The sequence below is a fragment of the Manis javanica genome, chromosome 18 (genome assembly GCF_040802235.1).
Source record: "Manis javanica isolate MJ-LG chromosome 18, MJ_LKY, whole genome shotgun sequence".
Classification (NCBI taxonomy): domain Eukaryota; kingdom Metazoa; phylum Chordata; class Mammalia; order Pholidota; family Manidae; genus Manis; species Manis javanica.
The window spans coordinates 2,004,157-2,026,457 of NC_133173.1; the positions used below are offsets into that span (position 1 = coordinate 2,004,157).

Here is a 22,301-nt window from a genome sequence, read left to right on the forward strand (position 1 = left end):
GTGGAACCCCCTGATTCTGCTCCCCGAGTGGTCCATCAGAAACAGCGTGGCATCTGGGGAAATTGCCAGACATCAGTGCCATCTTTAAGGATCCCAAGGAGGCAGGGGTGGTGAACCTTATCACTTCTCAGCTTGCTTCACCATATGGACCCTCCAGACACCAGGTGGATCACAGGGAATGCCTGTCAACTCCTACAAGCACAAAGAACGAGTGGCTTCCCTTTGCAGGAGCTCCGCGATGCAGCATTATTTTGTGAGAGCTGATTAATAAGGCCTCGGGGACAAGGTATGCCAGCCCCGGTTCGGCTAATTCTTTAGTTTCTATCCCAGTCAGTGAAGAGATCAGAACAGTCTGCCGTCGCATGGGTCAGAAAACACTATGAACTTCCGGCTTTGCCTCAGGGCCGTGCTAACTCTGCTGCTCTCTGTCATTAGATCTGGGACCCACGGACACCTGGAGGAGTGTCACATGGATCCATTACAGCGACGACATCATGCCAACCAGACAGGGTGAACAAAGCTGGTTAGAACTCCAGGGGGCTTGGTCAGACACTTGCGATCCAGAGGTGGGAAATAAATCCTGCAAAGATTCAAGGACCTGTCCCTTTGATAAAATGTTTAGGGGTCAAGAGGTCAAGCACCTGCTGGAATGTTACCTTCAAAGCAAAGATGAATTGCTGCATCTTACATGGCCTTCCCAAAGAGGGAAGGCCGGCCTCTTTGGGTTCCACGTCTAGGAATACTGCTCTGGCCCACATAGTGGTTGACACAGAGGGTGGACAGTTTCAAGTGGAGCCCAAAGCAGAAAAGAGCTCTATGTAACCCTGTCACAGGTGCCAGACAATCTGAGAGGTACCTGGGGTGGCAGAAGGTGCAGTGTGAAGGTCATGCAAAGGCCCACTGGAAAAATCACAAGTCGGTTTCTATGGTACTGGACCAAGGCCATACCATCGATGGCGGAGATTCATATGGCTCTGAGAGCATAGACTGCAATGTCTTTTTGGGCCTTGCTGGAGAGGACATGCTTGATTATGGGGCAGCAAACTACCGCGTGCCCACAGCTTGCCGAGCTGGCTTCGGCAAGTCATAAAGTCAGATGGGCTCAGCAGCAGGCTGTCACAAGTTGGAAATGATAAATCCAGTTCTGGGCCTGAACAGGACCAGCAGGTGCAGGAAAGCGTAGGTAGCCCAGATGTCCAAGCCACCGGCAGCAATTTCCTCAGCTCGTCTAGGCACACGGGTCCTATATGACCAGCTGAAGGGGGAGAAAAGGCCTAAGCCTGGTTTCCTGCTGAGTCAACTTGGAACGTGGGTATGAGCTGGAAATGGGCAGCCGCTGCCTTCTATCCAGGCAGACAGGCGCCCGACAGACAGGCGAGAGGAAAGCGTCCTGCCGGCCGAAGAGCCATGAGCTTGATGATCTACTTGGTGTAAAAGCAGCCAAGATAAAAGCCCACAGGGCCCACGGTCTGGGTAGCTGGTCAGGGGCCCGAAAGGAGGAGGTCTGGAAGGCTGTGGGCACAACACATGACAATTTCTGTGCCGCCCTTAAATGCCCACTAGGAAGCATCCGCCACGGACTAGATGGCGGACATCCAACAAGACGCCGGGCCAATTACCTTTAGCTAGCCCTCATTGCTGGCCACCCCAGAACTGGCACAGTGGGCACATGAATGGAGAGAGGGGAGCTGTGCCCGGGCCCAACAGAGTGGACCCCCCCTGGCTGTGGCCGCTGCCACCTCTGAATGTCCAACCAGCATCCGCAGAGGCCAGTAGCAAGCCTTGGAAATGGTACCAGCCCTTGAGGAGAGCAACAGGCCACAGAGTGGCAGGCCGGCTGTTCGGAGCCCCTCCGTCCCTGTTCAGCCTCCCTCTAGGCTTCGTGTCTCGCCCCCTGCCCTAGACCAGTCCTTGCTCCGCTCAGACAGTGGCTAGTGAACTGCCAGGCTGACGACCTCCGCCTTGACCCTGACTTTGATAAAGTCTGGCCCTTCCAGTCTTGGCTCCTGAAGTAGTTCTACTGCTATTTGCCCAATATTTACCCCCTTTATCTTTTATCTTTACTGAAATGACAGATTCTGGCCAATGAGAGGTAGGCCATGAATGAAAAGGCAAAGGCTTACCCAGAATGTGCATCTATATTATCTCCTTTGCCCTTTCACTGGGCCTTTCACCCTGTTCTTCATGCCTGAACTACAGACCAGAGGCCTGGAGGTGCAGCAGCCGTCTTGTGACCCTGAGTCACCAAGCACATAGCGGATGGCAGAGAAGAAAGATGGGAAGAACTGTGGTCCCGGGCTGTGTCTCTGAGCCACGGGACCAGCCCCGATCCGCCTGTTCTGGGACCGCCTGTGTGTAAAACCAGTCACTCTCTGCTTAAGCCACAATGGGAAGTGTATGGATAGAACTGTGTCCCCTGGAAAAACATATGTGGTGGGCCTAACTCCCAGTGCGTCGGATTATGACCTTATTCGGGGCAGGGCAGGGGTCTTCACAGAGGTCCTCAAGTTAAAATGAGGTCATTGGGGTGGGCCCTACTGCACTACTAGTGTCTTTATCAAGAGGGGAAATTTGGCTATAAAGACACATGCATCCAGAGGATGATGTGAACAGACAGGGAGAAGACGACATCTGCCAGCCCACGAGCGAGGCCCAGGCACAACCGCCGCCAGCCTGGGGGCGCCACCACCTTGGTCTCTGCCTCCTCACTGCAGACCGTGGAAGCAGCTTTCTACGGCTGAGGCCACGCAGGGTGGTGCTGTGTCAGCCCCAGCAGGCGAGTGCAGGAGGGCTTTCTGGCCCATGAAATCCAATGTGTTCCCGCGTGACACTGCCAGGCAGCTCCCTGCACTGCAGCCCCCTCACCCCACGTGCACCTCGATAATCATCTGATATGACCCAGTGTTTGGAAAAAATCTCCCTGATTCAAGATGACTGTTCAGTGAGCTGTAGGGAGAGCCACTAAATCGCATTTAAACTTAATGAGCCATTAAGAACAACTGAATTTTTCAGAGGTTTTAGCCGGAGAGGCCTCTTGCGCCTCCTGCCCTCCGGGGGGGTCCCCTTCTCCATAGCGGCACCCACGCCGGGGCCTGCCGTCCTCTGAGGGCGCGTGTCAGCAGGACCAGCAGGACCACACCGCGCGCTGCCGGGGGTCTGCACTCACTGCTCTGCCCCCCAAACCCTGCCCACCTCCCTATTCTGAGAAGCATCTAAGTTTGATTAATTTGGGGGATTGGTTTAGGTACAGGTGCTTCAATATTCTAGCCATTAAGGGACGATTAACTGGGTTGCCCTGGAAGGGACTTCATTCTAGTTTCCCCATTTAATGTACAGCCCAGGTCCAAGGTCCCGGGGGTCTGGAGCCACTTGCTCGCCCTCAGCGGGCCCCTTTGGGGGGCCCAGGCTTACCTGCCAGAGGGCAAGACATTCAGGCAGTAAATTCAAAGGCCACTCCTCACACCATTCACTCAGTGCAAAGTTCTCATCAATTTGGTGGTTTTCGTCCCTGAATGGGAAACACACATTGGAGGTTTTCATTCATTTTGAGCTCTTCTTTGGAAGAGAATTGCTGGGATCTGACTGGCACTTCATCCTAAATACGATTAAGGAAGACTGAGCTGTTGAAATTAAACTTTTATGACAATAATATGATGCTGTACATGCTCCCACAAGGGAATATTTAAAATGCTGCTACTAATAATAAATGGGCCCTAAAAGCTTCCTTATAACAACAGTTAGTCTTTGATATTTAATCAATACACACTGGGTCTCGTGTAAGATACTTGGTTTAGCAATGCTAATAGTTACTAATAAAGTAGTAAGGCATTTGTGTGTTCCTGTCCTTTAAATTCAGAGAGCAATCCTTTTTTCTTCTCGGATACAATATTCAGTGAGGGAGGCATGTCCCCGTCACACACGCAGCACCGCTGACTGGGCTGTCATGGGTGTGGTATTGTACATAACTCTGCTTACAGGTAACAATGTGAGTGGTTCTTCTGACTGGTTTTAAGGGAAACGTTTCCATCATGAGTGTGTAGAGGATTCGGTCCATGCTTTGACCCGTGTTCCCAGCATCTTGGGTTTCAGCGCTCACAGCTGGAGCCCAGGTCTCCTGTTTTGTGTCTTCCTTGTAATTACTGCCTGGTGACTGCTGGCATCGTGTATGCCTCCTTGTTTCATGTTTGCTCCCACTTCCACCGGCTCTTCTCTTTCCACAGTGTTCTCTGTCCATCTCTGCTTCTCCGTTTGCAGAATCTTCTCAGGTGTTACTATTGTTTCTTCTCTGGCTGCCACAGGCTAGCCACCCTTCGTGAACATGTTAAGCAAATTTTTAGAACCTACACCTCCACCCTGCTTAAAAGTCTTCAACCTTTGTGTAAATAAGTGCCCAGAAACACAAGATATTATAAAAACACTTTTACGCGCTGTGGTTAAGTTCAAAGTAGGTGACGTGTTTAACCTCAAATGTGGAACTTCTAAACTTCAAAAAAAAAGAAATAAATGAAACCTCAGGAAGGTACTCATTCCTATACATAGAAATTATGTACCTGTCACCCATTAGCATCAATGTGTGCATAAATCAACCATGGAGATTTTCAGATAATTCCTCGAACTGTATAATCGTTGGTTAAAACAATAATGTAAAAACCCCGCCCAGGAGAAGCCTGGGAGACGTTTCCCAGCTACCCCAGCACCCACATGCACTAACTTTGAAATAAACAAACCCACTGGGGCTCTTTCATGGCATTTTCTTCTTTATAGTCTCTCTTGTCCATGCTTCTAAATGCACAGTTTGCCCAAGAACATGGAGACAGACTTTTAATGCACAAGATCACGGTAAGCCTCAGTGAGCAGTTCCCAGCTGCACACACGGCACGGTTCCCAGGCCTGCTGCATGCAGGGCGCTTCTCAGTCTCGTTCGGAGACGGAGCCTGGTGATGGCTGCCCGATGACGGGAGGCACTGGCCGCCACAGAACTGGATACTTACACATGCTTAACGTGGCAAGCTCTGTGTTAGGTATGTTTTAGCACAGTTTTTTGTTTTGTTTTTTTTTAACAGAAAGGAAGAGGGACATGTTAGTAAAATACATTCCAGGCCTGATGCTGCGAGAAGCTCTCAGTAACAGAAACATTGGTTTTCTTGTAGCTGCTGCTCTGGGTGGACTCAGGATGACCGACGCCAGCCCCAAGGTGCACAGCTGGCTCGGGGGCCGGGTCAGAGCCCAGGGGACTTGGCGCCCCTGCTCTGGGATGGAGTTGGGACCCTCGTGGGAGGACAACAAAGACAATACCACGAGGATCTGGCAGAGAAGGAAGACGGAGGAAGATGGGGCAGTGGAGGGCAGCCCAACCATCCCCCCGGGGGTCTGCGCATGGACGCAAAGAAGACTCCGTCCGGAGAGCAGAGGGGCTCAGCCTCCCCGCAGACCGCGCCCACGGCCGCCTGATTCTCGGTGATCAGGGTGGTGAACGACCTGAGGGTCCGTCTGCAGGCGAACAAAGAAAACGGGGCATATGTGTACAGTGGGGTGTGATTCGGCCTTTAAAAAGAAGGAACTCCTGCCCTTTGCAACCGCAGGGATGGCCTGTTGAGTGAGCTGTGTGGAAGGAGGCCGGTCGCAGGACGAGCACTGCAGGGCCTCTGGGGCCCCCGGAGCCGGAGGTCAGAGGCTGGGAGGGGCGGGCCGGGCCCAGGGGACGAGACGGTCAGGAGGAACCAGGGGACAGTGATGCGCGGTAGGTAAGTCCTGGGGATCGGACAGCCTGGGGCTCAGAGCTGACATACGTAAAGGGCGTATCTTACAGGAAGTGTTCTTACCACCATCCCGACAACAGGGACAGTGACACTGGGAGTTGGAGGATGCCTTGGGAGGCTGCGCACATGCCCAAGGCCCCGGTGGCGGTGACAGTTTCACAGCTGTGTACCCACCCCCAAGCTCATTGAATGGGCTGCATTCGTATGTAAAAACATATATCACCGCGTGCACTGATATTCTCTGCGTCTCATCACATCCACCCGACCTGGATTCAGTGGTTTAGGGAGGAGAGCCCTGCAGCCTCCTCAGGACCCGAGAGCATCTCCGATGGCCAGTCCAGCCCCCACTCCTCCGCCACAGGGCCTCAGGTGGGTGGGTAAAGAGCATGGGGCCTGCAGGTAACTTTTCCAGCGGGCCAGTGGCCAAGCCCCTGGGGGAGCCCCTGCTTGGAGAGCGTGTCCAGCCACCCAGCCTCTGTATCAGTCACTCACCGAATCTGATGTGTCTCTGGCCCAAATGTGATGAAGCCTCAAGGGTGTGCGACTTCGGAACAGACCAGCAGTGTGAACAGGCCATGCAGAGAGCGAATGCTTCCCAGGGCCGCCTGACCGGAAGGACGGCATGCCTGTGCGCTCCTGTCGGTCCACTGCTGGAGGACAGGTGTGCATTCGTGAGCTGCTGGAGCTCTTGGGCCCACGACACGTCACTCACAGAGAAGGTAAAACCCTGGGGCTGGGTAGCATGGATGGGAGAAGATTCAGGGCCTCGTGGTCAGTGTCCTCAAAGCTCTGACAGTTGTCAGGTAAAAGAAAAATTTGACTTGAGTCATAAAATGAAAGCTGCTGGGTGGGGTCTTGGGTTCGCTAGAGGTGCTGGTTGAACTGATCACATTTAAGCTCCCCTTTTGCACCAAGATTCTGCTAGGCCGCAGCCGCGAAGCACCTCACGTCATTCCCCTCCTTCCCATCTCAACGGCTGTCTCCCCGGCCTGGACCCTCACCACCTTAACCACGGGCCCCTGGTCCCTTCTTCGAGTAATCATTCCTGCCACCAACAGCAAATTCGTCTCCCTGAAGCATCACGTGCCTTAGGGGGCAGCTCTGCTCAAGGCCCATTTCCAACCACATCGAATGCAAATGCTTCTCTCTGTCTTTCCAATCCGCTACAGCCCCTCACCCCAGCGAGTTCAAACTCCACTCCACATAGCCTCCTTCTGCTCCACCTCACCAGGCTTCCACTTGGACCTTTGTTTTTTAAAACAATCAACACCTGTCGTAGGCAGTGGGCACAGTTCAGGAAAGGCACTAGTGTGTAGAAAAATAGGGTGAGTTCAGGAAACAGTAAGGCCAAAGCATTTGTTCTGAAATTCCACGGCTCTCCATGTAGTTCGTGCCCTCCGACGGCTCCACTCCTCTACATGACAGTGACCTGGCCACTGACACTTCACACCCTCGAATCACCCTGTGGGGCCTCACACCCAGGGACGCCCCGTGCCCTCTCACACTGTCAATCCTGTGAGGCTGAACCACAGCCAGTGCCTTTATCACGGGTCAGATGGTCCCGCATCAGCAATTTCACACGATCCAACCCACTCCTCCTTCAAGGCCCTGGCATCCTCTCACCTTCCCTTCTCATCATCCCAGACGCTGTCTTGTCTCACACCTTGCCCCCTGCCCCCTAAGCTACGGCTCCTCATCAGCCCATCCTGGCCCTTTACCAGCCCGTCTGGCTCATGGCTTCCAGAAAACAGTCCCCTGATGCCTGGAAGATACACCCCAAACTCTCAGTTGAGCCTTCCTGGGGGCCAGAGAGCTCAGCCAGTCCAGAGGCTTCGGCACCTGGCCTCACATCAGACTCCCTCAGGCTTTCACGGGATCAGTCGGTCCATCAAGCCTCACGTGCATTCCCGGATCGGCTTACTATGCCTAACACTCAATACATTGTTTTAATTAACAGACTTTATTTCCTAGAGCAGTTCACACTAGTTTCAGGTCCACACTGAAGTTGAGTGGCGGGTCCAGAGAGTTCCTACTTGCCCCTCCCTCTCCCACGCCCCTGCCCCCCACCAACTGGCCACATGGTGTGGTACACCGGCTACAGTCACTGAGCTCACACTGGCACAGCATCACCCACTGAGGAAAAATGTTTCTGAATAGGTAGTATGTGCAGTTTTAAAAGATAAAAACACTACAAAAGAATACACAGCGAAAAGGGAGTTTCTCTCCAGCCCCTGGCTGGGCCCCCAGTCGGCCTCCCCAGACGCGTATTCTATGTACACAGGATCATAAGCGGTGTGTACGTCCCCACAAACAAACACAACTGTAGTATATTATATACACGGTCCTGCACCATAGTTCTTCCTTGGAATAATACATATTGAAGATTGTTAATGTCAGTCCAGATTAAGCAGTATTTTGCAGTTCTCTAAGGTGTGTACTGATCCTATAAACCATCTCCTACTGGTGGACATAAGGGTTTTTTTAAACTACAGATTTCCAGGCTTTATCCAAACTGTACTGAATAAGATTTTCCAGGGGTGGATCTGGGAATTCCTATATTGCACACCTTCTCCAGATCACTCTCATGTAGGCATCTCAAGGGACAAGTTTGCAAAACAACAAACTAGTCCACCCTTCTAATATTCCAACTGAGAGCAGTGGGTTTGACAGGTGCAAAGGATTTTCCCAAAGCACCACAGCAAAGAAGCTGAAGGCAGAGGAAACAGGACAGCAGGGTTCCCTGAAAAGGAGGCGCGGATAATTAGCCCACTTAGGAGGGACACCATAAAAGGGTAGCTGTGAGAAGTAACTCCAAATACCACAGTCCTGTGTATCCAGAGATTGTCAGCCACAGTTTTCTTGCAGTGCAGTTCAGTGATGTTGAAGCGCCTTCTGAGTCATCAAAGGCATATCGAGGCAATGTCACCATGGCTTCCATGAGGAGTGTTTTACTGTACTCGAAATCCACAGGTGGTAGCTTCAGACGTTTTCAGTAAGCAATACAGTTGTGCACAACTCACTGGAGTCACTTCTAGCTATTCTGTAAAAGCAGGATTTGTCTAAACGTCTGCACAGGTATGGTGAGAAAGATCTTGGTCTCCAGAAATCTCTAGGTGTCACTTCAGCAAAGACTCCCTTTTGGGCAAAGCATTTAAGCTCCGTTTCTTGGGCTGTAAAGTGAGGATAATAATGGTGCCCATAGTATCTACCACCTCCTTGGGCTGCTGTGAGATAATTTCTATGAAGGCGTTTTGGAAAGTTTAGTGTCTCTTATACAAAATAAAATAATAGCATCGTATCACTTTTAAAGACATGTTGTCCATCAAAATGTTCTGATGTAGATTTGACGCAGGCAAAATTGACTGCCGTCACTCATGCATTCTACTTGAAAATGTTCTCATTATTTTTCACCCATTAAAGGAACATAATCACATAGTAAAAATCTCAGAGGTCATGAGGATATAAAAAAGCAACACATATAGCTGGATAGAGACAGATAACCCTTACCATAACCATGCATTATCCTATATGCTCCTCAGAGCAACCCTTTAAGGTACATTAATACTGTGATCCCCATTACATAGGTAATAAAACTGAGGCATAGAGAAGTTTAGTAATTTTCCCAGGTTACACAATTAGGAAGTGGCACAGCCAGTTGTCTGTCGTCCCCCAAAATACCTGTCTTACTCTCTGAGGACGAACAGTTAATTGCACATCTGTATTAGTTTTCCATTTCTGTATAACAAATTGCCCTGAAACGTAGAGGCTTAAAACAGTAAACATTCATTATCATAGTTTCTGTGTGCCAGGAATCAGTTTGGTACTGAGGGTACGTCTGACTCAAAGTCCCTTGCGAGGCTGTGTCAGGATGATGGTCAGGGCTGTGGTCTCATCTGAAGAGTTAGCCTGGAGAGTGTCTGCTTCCAAGTTCATTCACGTGCCTTACTGGCTACTGGGCTGAGCATCTTGGCTCCTCAGGGCCAGAGGTTCCCCACTGCGTGGACCTCTCACAGGCTGCCTCAGGACATGGCAGCCACCTCATCCAGAAGCCAGGCTTTTAGGCCTCATATCAGGAGTGACACTGTCACGTCTGCCACGTCCAGCCCGCACTCAAGGGGAGGGGATACACAGGGGCGAGGGCATCAGGACGTGCTCCTCATTGGCGTCACCCAGGGCCAGCTTAAGGATGCGCCTGTCATGGCAGCCTCTGAGAATTTTCTATGCATATAGAACTTTTTTTTGCAAAAAAACATACATTTCGCACATTGCCTTTATAGACATCAAGGAGACTTCCCAGTTTAAATAACATCTAGAAGTCCACTATGTGGACGTTACATAACTTAATAAGCAAATCCCCTACTGATGGGCATGTAGGTTGTTGCAAATAAACCAGCCTTTGCCACTAGTTTTCCAAGTGTGTTTTGAGTACCCCTGTGGGTTCTGCGTCAGGCAGTGGGGGCACAGAGATAGGAGGAGGAGACCCCTACCCTGAAGGCATTCTTAGCCTAGAGGAGAGAAAAGACAAGTAAACAAACACCTGTGAAAAGCCATGGCGGGTGCCACTGTGGAAGGAGGTACACGGCGTCATATAAGCCCAGAAGAGAGGGTAAAGGTGTCTGCTAAGTCCAGAAGGAAATGAACCACATCCTTTGCACAGATGAGCAGAGAGAGGCACAGACCTGCCATTTGTTTCACCCAGACTGTCAGTGGAGACATGCGGTCCAGTGGGAACCCGCTAAAGACTCAGGGATGGGCAGCACCTATATGCTATTTTTAGGCCATGCCCACACCCTGCAAGGTCTAACAAATGCCCTGGAAAATCAAGACAGTGGGACGGAGAAAAAAACAACGAATAAAGAGCTTAGTATCCTTGAGACCAGACAATGGGCCACGTTCCGCTTCTCAGTCAGGCTTTGGGCTCCCTTTAGTCTCTGTCTAAATTTGCTCATGTGACATTTTTATGGAGCTCTTTTGTTTTTAGAGAGAATTCTGTAGTCATTTTATCCTCATCAAGTGCTAATTTTTCTGGTCTGTCTGGAAAGGGTACATGGCAGAATTCGCGTAATGTTCATTGTTTGATGGGTCACAAAGCTGTCAAGCAGTAGCAGGCTTTGGAAAACATGTGAGAGAAATATCCCTGTGGTCATAAGATGCTATTCAAGTCCTTGATTTTCCTCAGCAGCTTTAGGGTGCGGCCTGGGGTCGTTATAGTAGGTAGACCCTGCTCCATTTTCCAAACCAATTATGCTTATGAGGAAAGGAACGTTATTCCCATGGCTGACTATAATTGGGGTGAATAAGTGCTCACTTTTTCTGAAAACACCTCCTGTAAAAGCCGTTTTTCTGGAGCGGTAGAAATCTGACTTTTGGATGAAGGTAGACCCAAGTTGGAATCCTAAATCCAGTGTTTATTGGCTGTGTGGCCTTGCCTAAGTCCTTTAACCTCTGTCCAATGTGGTTTCTTATCTTTGCCATGGGTTTACCCAAACCTACCCCATGGTTGGATTAAAGGGAAACCCTTGGCACAGTGAACCTCAGACTGAGGGCTCGGTAAGTGGCTGCAATCCTGACAGTCACAGCCAGCGTAGGGGTGCCTAACGGCCCCACCATCCCTGCCTGGGAAGCAGGTCGGCCTTACAGCAGGGGGGACCTTCAGCACCTCTAGCATCACTGGTGGAGCAAGGTCAGGTTTTGACTGGGTCAGGGTAGGGAGGAAGGCAAAAGGCAGGTAGGATTCAGCAAGGGAAGGGGCCCTCGTCCAGGCAAGATCCTCTTAAGAGAAGAAAGGGTGAGAATAGTCATTGCAAATTCCATCTCTTCCCAAAGTACTGCAAAGCCTTAAGAACAGCGAATGGACCGCACTGCACCCCATTGAGACGGGGCAAAGGAGTTCACAGTTCGTGGAAAGATAAGGTTGCAGAGATAAAACCTGGATCACTTAGAGCTTGAAATTCACTAAAGATAGCAAAGCTCTTCCCAAGAGCCAATAGGAAACGGAGGCCTATGACATTTGGAAAGGAGTGGAGCTGCTGGCCTGGGTCCAATCCCAGAATTTCTCCATGCATGTGTCTTACAGCTGCAGGCAGCTTGATAAGGCAGAAGGGGCAGCAGCTGGGGCTAGAAAACCCAGGTGTGAGTTTTTGGGGGGTGCCTCTGAGGTGCTGGCGTCTCACTGCAAATAAGCACAGCCTGACCTCAGAGGGTCTCCTTCAGGATTATGGAAAGGATCACAGGAGGGAAGAGAAAAGAAAGTGCTTTGAATGTTCGAGGTAAGCATTAGTCTTCTTAACTCGGCGCAACCTATCATTCCTTGGCCAATGAAAAAGAGTTCCTTAATTACGACTTCCAGCACTCAGACATCAGCCTTGGCCTCTCCCACAATATCCCTGACATCACCAGAGCAGCCCTGGGTGGGGAGTAATGCCAGACCACCCCCGAGGGCCAATCTTCATGCATTTGAATGTCATAACAGTACCAACAATTTCAAGGCAGTGAATAAACAGCAGAGAAGATACATTTGCTTCCTCTGCACCACAGTTTCTCCCAGAAGCCCAGTAACGCCCTGCTGCGCCCTGTAGTATGGTCATGCTTCCCTCGCCACTGCCTGCTGGAGCGCCCTACCCCAAAGAGGGCCCAAAAATGTCCCCGGAGATGGCAGAACCAGGGCGGAGGACGGGGGGCAAGTTTTCAAAATCACCCCGGGTTGAGAAGCACTGTTGCTCATAAAAGAAACATGGACCAGCAATGGAAGAGATGGGTGCCACTGGCATTCTGTGGCCAGGGAAAGGTTTCTGAGGCATATAAGGTAGAAAGGGAAGCTGCTGGCAGTTGCAGGGCATAAACAAGGCACCTCTCATCTCTTCAGCTAGGGGACAGTCACCTGCACATTCAGTGGCCACCTCCATAGTTGTCATTCGGGGGACCTGGGAGATGGAACAAAAGACTCGCCTTGGGTCAAAAGCCAAAGCTAAAGCCATCAAATACCACTAGCATGTGTCCACCTCCTTCACTTGTGCCAAGGGCCTGCCCTGTGGGGAAAACAATGGTAGAAAGCTCTCTCTCCTAAGAAACCTAGTTTTATTAGTATTTCACAAAGCCTCATGTCAACAGAAGGAATATAGGCCATCCAAGGGGCTGTCAGCAGCCTCAAAACTGATCTTTTTCCCTTTCCCAAAGCAGCATATGGACCACAAAAAATCTCTATGTGTAAAAGCCCGTGAGAAACTCAACCAATCAACGCTTTGCTTTTTCTCACCTTCTCCGCAGTCACTCTGCTAAAGCGGAGAAGCGCTTACACACTGAAGAAACGAGTGTCCTTGGTTCTGTTCTAGGCGTTCTAGGCATTTCCAACCAGCAAACAGCAAAGGAGGCCTGGCCTGTGGCATCGCTCCTCGCCAGGCCTCAGCTAACCTCCAGTCCTTGAGGGAGAAGACACGGGGGTAGACAGTGCCGGGGAGCTTTACAGAGTCGAAGACGACGCCAGAAATTCCCCAAGCAGGACCACCCCTTTTTCTCCTCCTGCCGCCTTTACGCAGAATCATTTAAACCAAACACATCAGGAGCCGTGATGTAGGCAGTGACTAAATTTATGGACAAATAAATATTGGTACAAAGGGAAAAAAGAAGAACCACCAATATGACGGCCTTCTCTTTGGACTCACCTGCCAAATAATCAGATTTAAATACAGGCCCACATGCTGGGCAGGCACTGTTCTCCAGGGTCAGCGTGGCCTGAAGTCCACTGGAAAGTCAGCGGCACAATCAGATCATGCCTATATAGTCTCTTGAAGGCAGAGCCCAGCTCAGGTGAAAGCACGTAGCTCCCTCCCTTGACAACACCCCACAGCCAGGGAGCAGGTGCAGCCTGCCAACAGCAAAGGGGAACTTTCCTCAAACAACAAACGGTTAATACCAGCAGCCTGTCACCACCAATTAGCCTGTCCTGCAAGCAGAAGCCTATTAAAATTGGTGCTCAAATCCAGCAAGGTCCCCTGCAAGGAAAAACTGTCATCGAGTGGCTTCCTCTAAGGAGGTGACCCTCGATGGACACACCAGTGAGCACAGCCCACCGGCCCCCTGTATACCTAAGGACCGATGCGGGCCTGGATTACGACTTTCCCACACAGTAGGCTTTTTGGTTTCATGGGCTCCGTTCTCCGTAATACTACTAATACTAAAATTATTTTTGATATAACTTCAAATACATATTTTATTTTCTTAATGTTTTAGGCCCATTTTAAGTTTTTCATGGGCCTGAGAATTAAAACATTTCCTCTGGGGGTTTTTTTCTTCTAAATTTAAAAGAAGTGAAACATTTTCCTGGGCCTCTGAAAGTATCATAGGCCCTAGGCATGGTGCCAACTATATCTAGCGGAGAAGTCAGCCCTGATTCAGTAGAAACCTGCCATTTTTAGAAAGTGCTCTTACCCAGGAATTCCACCCAAAACAACTGCGGCCACCTTTGAAAGCCCATTCTATTGATAAAATACTGACAGTATTATCTATTGATAATATACCCAAAAGTTAGACATTTCGACTTTTAACTGAGTAATTCCTTACTCTTAGACAGACTCTAAGAAGCTTAAAAAAAATCAAGTCATCACACAAAATAGATTTTCCTCAATATTTTATTTATATAGAAATACTTAAAAAATGAAGTAGCACCATTACTTAAGTTTTACCTTTATTATGTAGAACTTTAAATGTCAGAAAAATAAAACTCTTGATACAATTTCAAATCTTGTCTCAGCAAATATAATATTAGTATTTGACCATGAGGTTAAAGGCCCTTTATCATAAAATAAAATATACTTTGTTTTTTAAACTTTGCTCAGTAAAGTACATTTAAGCTCAAGTAACGTCACCTACATATACATAAACAAGTGGTAAACAAATGTATTAAAATAGAAATACTAAAACTATAGTGGTGCAACAGAATTTTTGTAACTTGCACTGAATTCTATTTATACAAATGTTAGAAAGCTCAACAGTTCCTCTTGACATGTTTATACATTTCCGTTTTTTTGTAATAATATAGAATAAAATATGCTTTATATCACTGAATAGAAAATATGCTGGGTGAAGCGGATCTAGAAGATTTGTCTGAACCTATAAAATCTCCATCCCAACAGAATACTGTTCAAAACATTACACATTTTGTGGTTTGTAATTCCATCACAATTGTGTGATTAGTAAAATAATACAGTGTTCTTTGCCATAAGGCCATACTAAAATAAAAAGATTTAACCCAGCTACAAAAAAGTTCACTGAACTTAAATTAAAATACTTGTAAACATCTTTGCAATATGAAATATAATTTTTCAAGTCAAAAAAGAATAAAATACTTCAATCTGTATTAATGCAATTTCTCTTTAAAACTTTTAAACGTTTTTAACATATAAGAGATATGTTACAGTTTCTTGAACTTTAATAAAGCTGCAGTATCCTGGTTTCACAGGAACTCCTGGCCCTTCCACGAGCATTCGAAAAGGATCCACTCTCTTCTATACTGGGCATCGCAGGAACCAGCCACAAAGAGGGACACTAAAACTGTCCACACATCCCGTAGCACTATTATCATCTTCATCATCATCATAATTGTTCTTTTTTTCCCCCTACTTTAAGAAAATGGAAAACTTGCGGGGTTTTCTTCATTCGGAAGCTTTCTATTAGGTACAGTGTAAAAACTATCATTACTAGAATGTCGCCGTTCCTATTATTTATAGAGCATGCATTTCAGGTGGTTCAAGGCTTCCCAGGCTACAGTCCTCTTGATGCAGATATCCTGGCAAGTTCCTTTGTTTAAAACTTAAGTTTTAAAACTGAGCGGATACTACAGCTTTCCGAGCTCCTCTGGATCTCAGCGTTGTGAGCGCGCGCAGGGGAGGAGAAGGTGGGGCGCGGCGGGGGCGCGCCGGCGGGCGGGCGCCGGGCAGCGGGGGTGGAGGGGAGGGGTCCCCTGGCCCGCGAGCGGTGCGCGCAGGCGCGCGGCCTTCAGGAGAAGATGCGGATGGCCTGCGTGACGGCGGCGTGGCACACCGGGCACTCCGGCTCGCTCTTCTCGCAGATGCGGTTGGCGCACTCCATGCAGAAGAGGTTGTGGCCGCAGGGCACCAGCGCGGCGATCACCTCGCTCTCGAAGCACACGGAGCAGTCGCGGCTGCCCTTGCGCCGCAGTCCCGAGGAGGAGGAGGAGGAGGAGGAGCTGGACGAGGAGCTGGACGACGACGAGGAGCCCGAGGTGTCCGACGGCTGCAGGCCCGGAAGCGGCGCCCCCAGCCCGTTGGCGTAGGCGGCGTAGGCCAGGCCCCCGCCGCCCGGGTCGCTGCGCACCCGGCGGGCCAGGTGGTGCTCGCCCGCCCCCGGGGCCGCGTGCAGGGGCGGCGACAAGCGCGGGCAGCCGGCGCCCGGGTGCAGCCGGCGGTGCACTAGCAGCCCCAGGTGGGCGTTGGGGGGCGCGCCGGCGCCGCCCCCGGGGAAGACCACGGAGGTCGACGAGGCGGACGAAGACGCCGAGGAAGAGCAGGACGACGCCGCCGGCGCCGCGGGCCCGCCCGCCGGGGACCGCTCGAACTGCGCCCAGAGAAGCGGCGCCCCGGGCGGGGGTGCGGGAGCCGGGTCGAAGGTGGGCTGCAGCTCCGCGCAGCCGTCGGGGGAAGGCACGGACGCTTCCCCCGCCACGTAGGAGTACCCGTTGCCATTGCTGTTGTTTCCGTTGTGCGCAAAGCTGAGAGCGGGGCTGGGGGGGCTGTAGTCCGTCAGGCGCGGGGTGGCGGCGGCGCTGCCGCTGGTTCCCCCGCCGAAGTAAGAGTCCGTGGAGGCGCTGCCAAGAGAGCTGGAGCTGTCGTTGCGGTAGCTGGAGAAGGGCTTGCGGCCGGGGGTGGGCGTGATGCTAGGGGTGGGCTTGCTCCAGAGGCTGCCCGGGCCGGACCCGCCGGACCCGTGGTGCAGATCAAAGCCCACGTCCGTGCCGTTGGCGTGGAAGTCGTTCTCGTCTGTGAGCTCAATGATGCCGCCGGTGCGCAGGGCGATGTGCGCCTCGATTTCCTCGCGAGCTCGGTCCACGTTCTCAGGCATGCCGGTCACCTCGAACACCGGCTCCTTGTCGCGGCTGGGCGTCACGATGTATGTGTGCGTCTGCTGCTGGATGCGCTTGATCGTGGCGCCCTTGGGTCCCACCACGAGTCCCACCACGCGATAGGGCACCCGCACCTGGATGGTGGTCTGCCCGGGGAGGTTGGGCGGCCCGGGCACTGCGCCGTTGAGCGCAGTGTTCTTATTCCGCGAGGCGCGTATCATGGAGAAGTGCTCCGCGGCAGAGATGATCTCCCTCCGAGCCATGGCCACATCCTCCTTCCTGCCCGTCACAACAAAGACAGGCTCCTCCCCGCGAACCGGAGTCTTGATGTAAGTGTTGGTCTTCGCCCGCAGCGCTTTGATTTTACAACCTGGGAACCGGGGTGCGGGGGGATGGAGTGGGAGAGAGAGACACGCCCATTACCCCGGGGTAACCGCGGAGACCCCGGCAGTCCGAGGCCCGGGCCGCCGGACCGCAGGACCCGCGACCGGCAGAAAGGGGGCGGCTCCCTCACCGACCCAGGGCCGCGCCACGGGCAGGGCAGCGGGTTCCACCCGCGAGGCGCTCGAGCAGCAGCCCACTGGCTGCCCAGCCCTCCCCCAGTGACTGCGGTCGTCCCGAGCCAAACCCAAGGATCCCAGAAAAGTCAGCTGGGGAGATGCCGCTGGGATCCTGCGGGGCGCTCCTGCGTTCGCCCTGAAGACGCGGCGAAGGGGTTCGGGGAAAAGGGCCGAAGCTGCGATCCCCCAGTGCGGGGCGACTGATGGGAAGGGGGGTCAGTCCCGGGACCCATTGTTCCTCCTCTGGGCTCCATTCCGCTTTGCAGAAATCCAGATCCTCCTCCCACCCGATGCTCACTCCTCCCCCCCACCTCAAAGGACCGATCAAAGGCCCCCTCCCCCAGCATCTTGCATTTAAATTCCATTTCCCGGGGTGAGCTGGGCGGGGGGCACGACGGGGGAAAGCAGTGGCTTTAGCAGGATGAAGTGCATGCCGCCGCGGTCGCGGCGCGGCTCCCGGAGACAGCCTGCCTGCACTTTCTTTGTCTGGGGCGCCGGCGCAGCGCGCGGCTCTCGCCCTCCACTCCCGGCGCCGGCGCCGCGGACCTCCATCCCTCCCGCACTCTCCCCGCGGGGCGGTGGCCTGAGACCTTTCCCTCCGGCTCCCCGTCCCCGCCCGACCCACCTTGCCGCCCCACGATCTCCGCGACGTGCTCAGAACTGGGCACCGGCACGCACTCGGTCATGTTCACGCTCTTCTTGCGCGGCTCGCTGTCGTACAGAGAGGCGCCCTCGTCACTGTCCAGCCCCAGCAGGGAGAGCTGGTCGAGAGCGAGCTGCAGAGCTCTCTGGTCATCCAGGGTCTCTCCGCTGCCGCTGCCGCCGCCGCCCCCGCCGCCGCCGCCGCCGCTGCCGTTGCGCTCCAGGTCTGCGAACAGCGAGCTGGGCATCGCTTGGCCGTGCGCGCCGCGCCTCCGCCGGCCCTCGGCTCGGCGGCGAGAGGCTGCGTCCACAAAGGCGGCCGGGAAGCGAGTGGTCAGGGGCGGGGAGGCCGGCCGGCTGCAGAGGGCTCCGTGGCTCCCTTCTCAGCGCCGGGAGGAGTGGGTCGCTCCGCGCGGTCCGCGCCGGGCAGTGGCTGCAGGAGCCCCCGCCTGGGTCCCCACCCCGGGCTGCGGGAGGGCGGGGCGGGGGCAGAGCTCGAGCGGCAGCCGCGCGTGCCCCCGAGTGCCCGGCTGGCTGGCCACAATGCCGAGCGAGAAGCGAGCAGGCGAGCGACAGCAGCGTTTCTTTAAGGAGCCCCTCCCCGGCTCCTCCGCGCCCGCCCGCCCGCCCGCCCTCACTCAGCGCTTTTTCCTCCTGGTCCTCCCCGCCTCTTGACTGAGCCTCTGCAGCCAGACGGCTCCGGAGGGAGGCGCGACGTCACCGGCGGGAGCTGACACTACAATGCTACTGACACTATCGCTGGGGGAGGCGATTGGCGCGCGCCGGGCCGGGGGCGGGCGGAGGCCGCGGGGAGCGAGCGCCGAGCCAGGGCCCCCCCGCCCGCCGCAGCCCGGCCGCGCCCCTCCCCCGCCGCCGCGACCGCCCCTCTTTGTTGTCTAATGCGGGACGGGCAGGCTCGGGACACTCGCAGGGACCTGTCCGCGCAAGACAGTCCCCGTCCCCAGCTCTCCTCCCTCGTCCGACTGAGGACAGGAAACGCGTCCAAATCGGACGCAGGGCCCGGTTCTCCGAGAGAGGTCCTCCCAAAGTCCCGTTAGTGTCCCCAGATAGACCGCCCTGGACCCTAAGGTGCTACTGCGAGAAGCTCTACTGTCCACCCCAAAGGGCTGTCCGAGCCCTCGGGCACGGAAAGCGGGACTCAAGGTGGCTCGGGCGCGGGCAGTGACACCACCTGCGCGGGAGCGCACGAGACAAAGGCAGACGCCCGCCCGCATCGCCACGCGCGCGCGCGCCCGCAATTCTGTCCCCCTGGGTAGTGAGTACTTCGCGCAGCTGGTCCTGAACCCGCGGCTCGGACAGCCGGGTACCCGCTGCAACGCGGTCTGGACCTCAGCTGCCCTGACCTCTGGAATGCGCGACACCTGGGCCCCGCACACGCCCAGCGCGCCGGCCGAGCCCCCGCGGACGCGGACACGTGCACGAGCGGCCACCGCGGGGACGCCGGCCTGGGTTCCAGCGTGCGCGCCGGCGCCCCGCCAGTCCTCCCTCCCTTCCCGAGCTCCCGAGCACGGGCGGGCATGCGTGGTGCGCCGAGGTGCGGGCGGGCCCTTTAAGGCGGGGCGCGCTGACCCCGCCCGCGGCTCCGCCCTGGAGGGAGGGGCGTGCTCGTCGCCGCCCGCTCTTTGTGCGCGTCTCCGGGCGAGGGTGGCGGCGGAGGTTGAGCGCGGCTGGTCGCGCGGGCCGGGACGGCGAGCTGCGCCCCCTCCCGGGCCTCCCGGGGGCCGCCTCCGGCGTAGGAGGGAAGAAAGGCGGCGTTGCGGGGCGGCCGCGCTCGCCGCCGCTGCCTGCGGGCCGTCCTTCCCTGCCGCTGGGCCCTCGCCGCCGGCCGAAGCCCCCTCGGGTCCCGCGCGCGCCCCCTTTGTCCGCCTCCGGGCGCCAGGCAGAGCCCCGCGTGCTGCCCGCGGAGCCCGCCCGGCCTCGGCTTCCCTGCAGCCCCGCCGCCCCGCGCGGGCGCGCTGTGGGGCCGGCCGGGCGGACTCCGGGGCGCGCCCTGCCCACCCGGAGCTGTCTGGGGGACAGGTGCTGATCGCTCCCGGCGGGAGAGCAGGCCCAGGAGCCCTGCCGGGCACTCCCTCCGTCGGCCCCCTGGCCCGGTGTGTGCTCCTTCCCTGGCCGGGGAGGGGGCACCGAGCCCACCCCCAGCGCCTCCGCCCAGAGCGCCCGGAGAGTTCGCGTCTTTCGGGACCTGGTTTGCGGACTCAGAGTGCGGAGGGAGTGCCCTCAGGGGCTCCGAGCACAGGGCTGGCGGGGCGGCCACGGGGAGGCCCGCGGCGCACGGGAGAGGCGCCGGCAAGGCCCGCAGCATGTGCATCTCGCCAGCACAACAGGCTGGCTTCTGGCCTCTCGTCCCTGGTTCTAGGAATTTAGTGGCCTCCTGATCGGGCCAACTGAGGGCTCTTTTTTCAGCTGACAGGAGGAAGCTGAAGTCCCTCGGCCTCCACGGCGCCGGTGCAGGCGGTGGGGGGCCTCCTCGCGGGGTTGCTTGTGCAGGGGAGCAGGCAGGCCCCAGCCCTTCCCCGCCTACCGGCGTGTTCGCACGGCCTAACTCAGAAATGTGTTCAGACGACTGGGGGCTTCAGAGTCTGTGGGTCATTCGCAGAAAGGCGGACACAGCACTGCGTGGAAATGACCGACGGCTTTTTCCCACCTAGATGAGGAAGGCCGGCAGGGCGAGTGTTCAGCAAGACCGCACGTGAGCGCACGTGAAGGGGGAAGTAACACGGACCACAGGAATTCACGGAGAGCTGCCAATCCCGGGGTGCCACGGCATCCCCAGCCGCCCCGGTCACCCTGCACAGACCAGAAGGCTTCAGTAAAGCCTGTACAAAGATCAGCATGATTTTCCGAGGTCACCGTGAAAGTGGGGGCCCGCTTGAGAGTCTAGGACGGCGACAACGGCAGCAAAGGAGCTGTGAGTTGGGACGGGTCTGGTTCGTGGGGCCGGCTGTGCCCCACTGCCTCTCCTCTGTGAAAAGGCTAGCATCCAGCCGCCCACCCACCTCCGGGGCTTGCTGAAGCAGATGGACAATGATGGCCAAGCACCTCATTGTAAATTGTAAACTCCTCGGCAAAGTATGGGGACAGACCTGGGCATAAATCGGTGTTTCGCCCACACCCACTTCATGTCTTCTCTGCTCGCATCCAGTACTGGCTGGTCAAGTCATTTCCTGACCCTTGAATGCTATTACAAAAGTAACAATATGGAAATCTTAATTTCAATTAATGGCTTTAATAAGCCAAGACATCATAAAACTTACAAAGCCCAATTTCTTCTTTAAATAGATAATACACCCAACCCCGTAGTTTCTAACTAGACTTTCCCAGGCTCCTTTTGGGCCCGTGAGCTTAACTGCTTTTCCTGACACAGGACACATTCCCTAAGGACATCTCCAGTGTGGCCATATTATTTTTTTATTAGCACACGGGAGAAGCTTGCGGAATGTGGTCTGGCAATGTAATAGAGAATTTCAGTTGTCATGAAATAAAAAGAGGAAAAGTCCCTCAAAAAACAACCAAGATTAACAATGAGACCACCTGTACTTGTTTTCAGAGGCCTCAAGCTATTTTGCACACTTCTTGCTGACTTTTGCAAAACTTAATGGCTGCCAAAAGAATTTAAAGTCCTCATGGGAAACAAGCACATTTTGAGTCAACTCATTTAACATTTTTGAGCACCTACATGCTTTATTAAAGGCACAGAGGAAAGTGCTGATGCCACAGAAAACACAAGGCAGAGGGGTCCTTAGCCGTGAAACTGGTCATGTCTGGACCCAGTTACTGGGATAAGTGCCCAGATGGTAGTGTATCTGTCCAGAGTCCCGGGAAGACTTCCTGGAGGCAGGGGCCCTGGAGTTGTGCTTTCTGAGAGTGAGATGTAAGAATTTGAGACTCATGTCCAGCAGACTACATAGTATCTAGTAGGAACTCAGTAAATGTTCATTAAATGAGTGACTGAGCCAGGTTGGAAAGGCTGGAGGTTACATATGCACAGTGGAGTATTATTCAGCCATAAGAAGAAAACAAATCCTACCATTCGCAACAACATGGATGGAGCTGGAGGGTATTATGCTCAGTGAAATAAGCCAGGCGGAGAAAGACAAGCACCAAATGATTTCACTCATCTGTGGAGCATAAGAACAAAGAAAAACTGAAGGAACAGAACAGCAGCAGACTCACAGAACCCAAGAATGGACTAACAGTTACCAAAGGGAAGGGGACTGGGGAGGGTGGGTGGGGAGGGAG

At 54.1% G+C, this 22,301-nt stretch overlaps 1 protein-coding gene across 1 annotated transcript; it reads right to left on the minus strand.

Moving 5' to 3' along the window:
* Positions 1 to 14,376: 14,376 nt before the first annotated feature.
* MEX3B (mex-3 RNA binding family member B) lies at positions 14,377 to 19,559 on the minus strand. Its single transcript, XM_037013517.2, has 2 exons — positions 18,022 to 19,559; positions 14,377 to 17,206 (listed from the first exon to the last, which is right to left on the minus strand). The coding sequence occupies exons 1-2, from the start codon at positions 18,284 to 18,286 to the stop codon at positions 15,753 to 15,755; spliced, it is 1,719 nt and encodes a 572-aa protein (XP_036869412.2). The 5' UTR covers positions 18,287 to 19,559; the 3' UTR covers positions 14,377 to 15,752.
* Between the last annotated feature and the right edge of the window lie 2,742 nt (positions 19,560 to 22,301).

What these genes read in the sequence shown, in the direction of transcription:
- MEX3B (XM_037013517.2), bottom strand. Translation starts at nt 18,286, where the DNA reads ATGCCCAGCTCGCTGTTCGCAGACCTGGAGCGCAACGGCAGCGGCGGC. An exon ending in GGAGATCGTGGGGCGGCAAG is followed by an intron (nt 17,207 to 18,021) that starts GTGGGTCGGGCG and finishes CCCGGTTCCCAG; the next exon opens with GTTGTAAAATCAAAGCGCTG.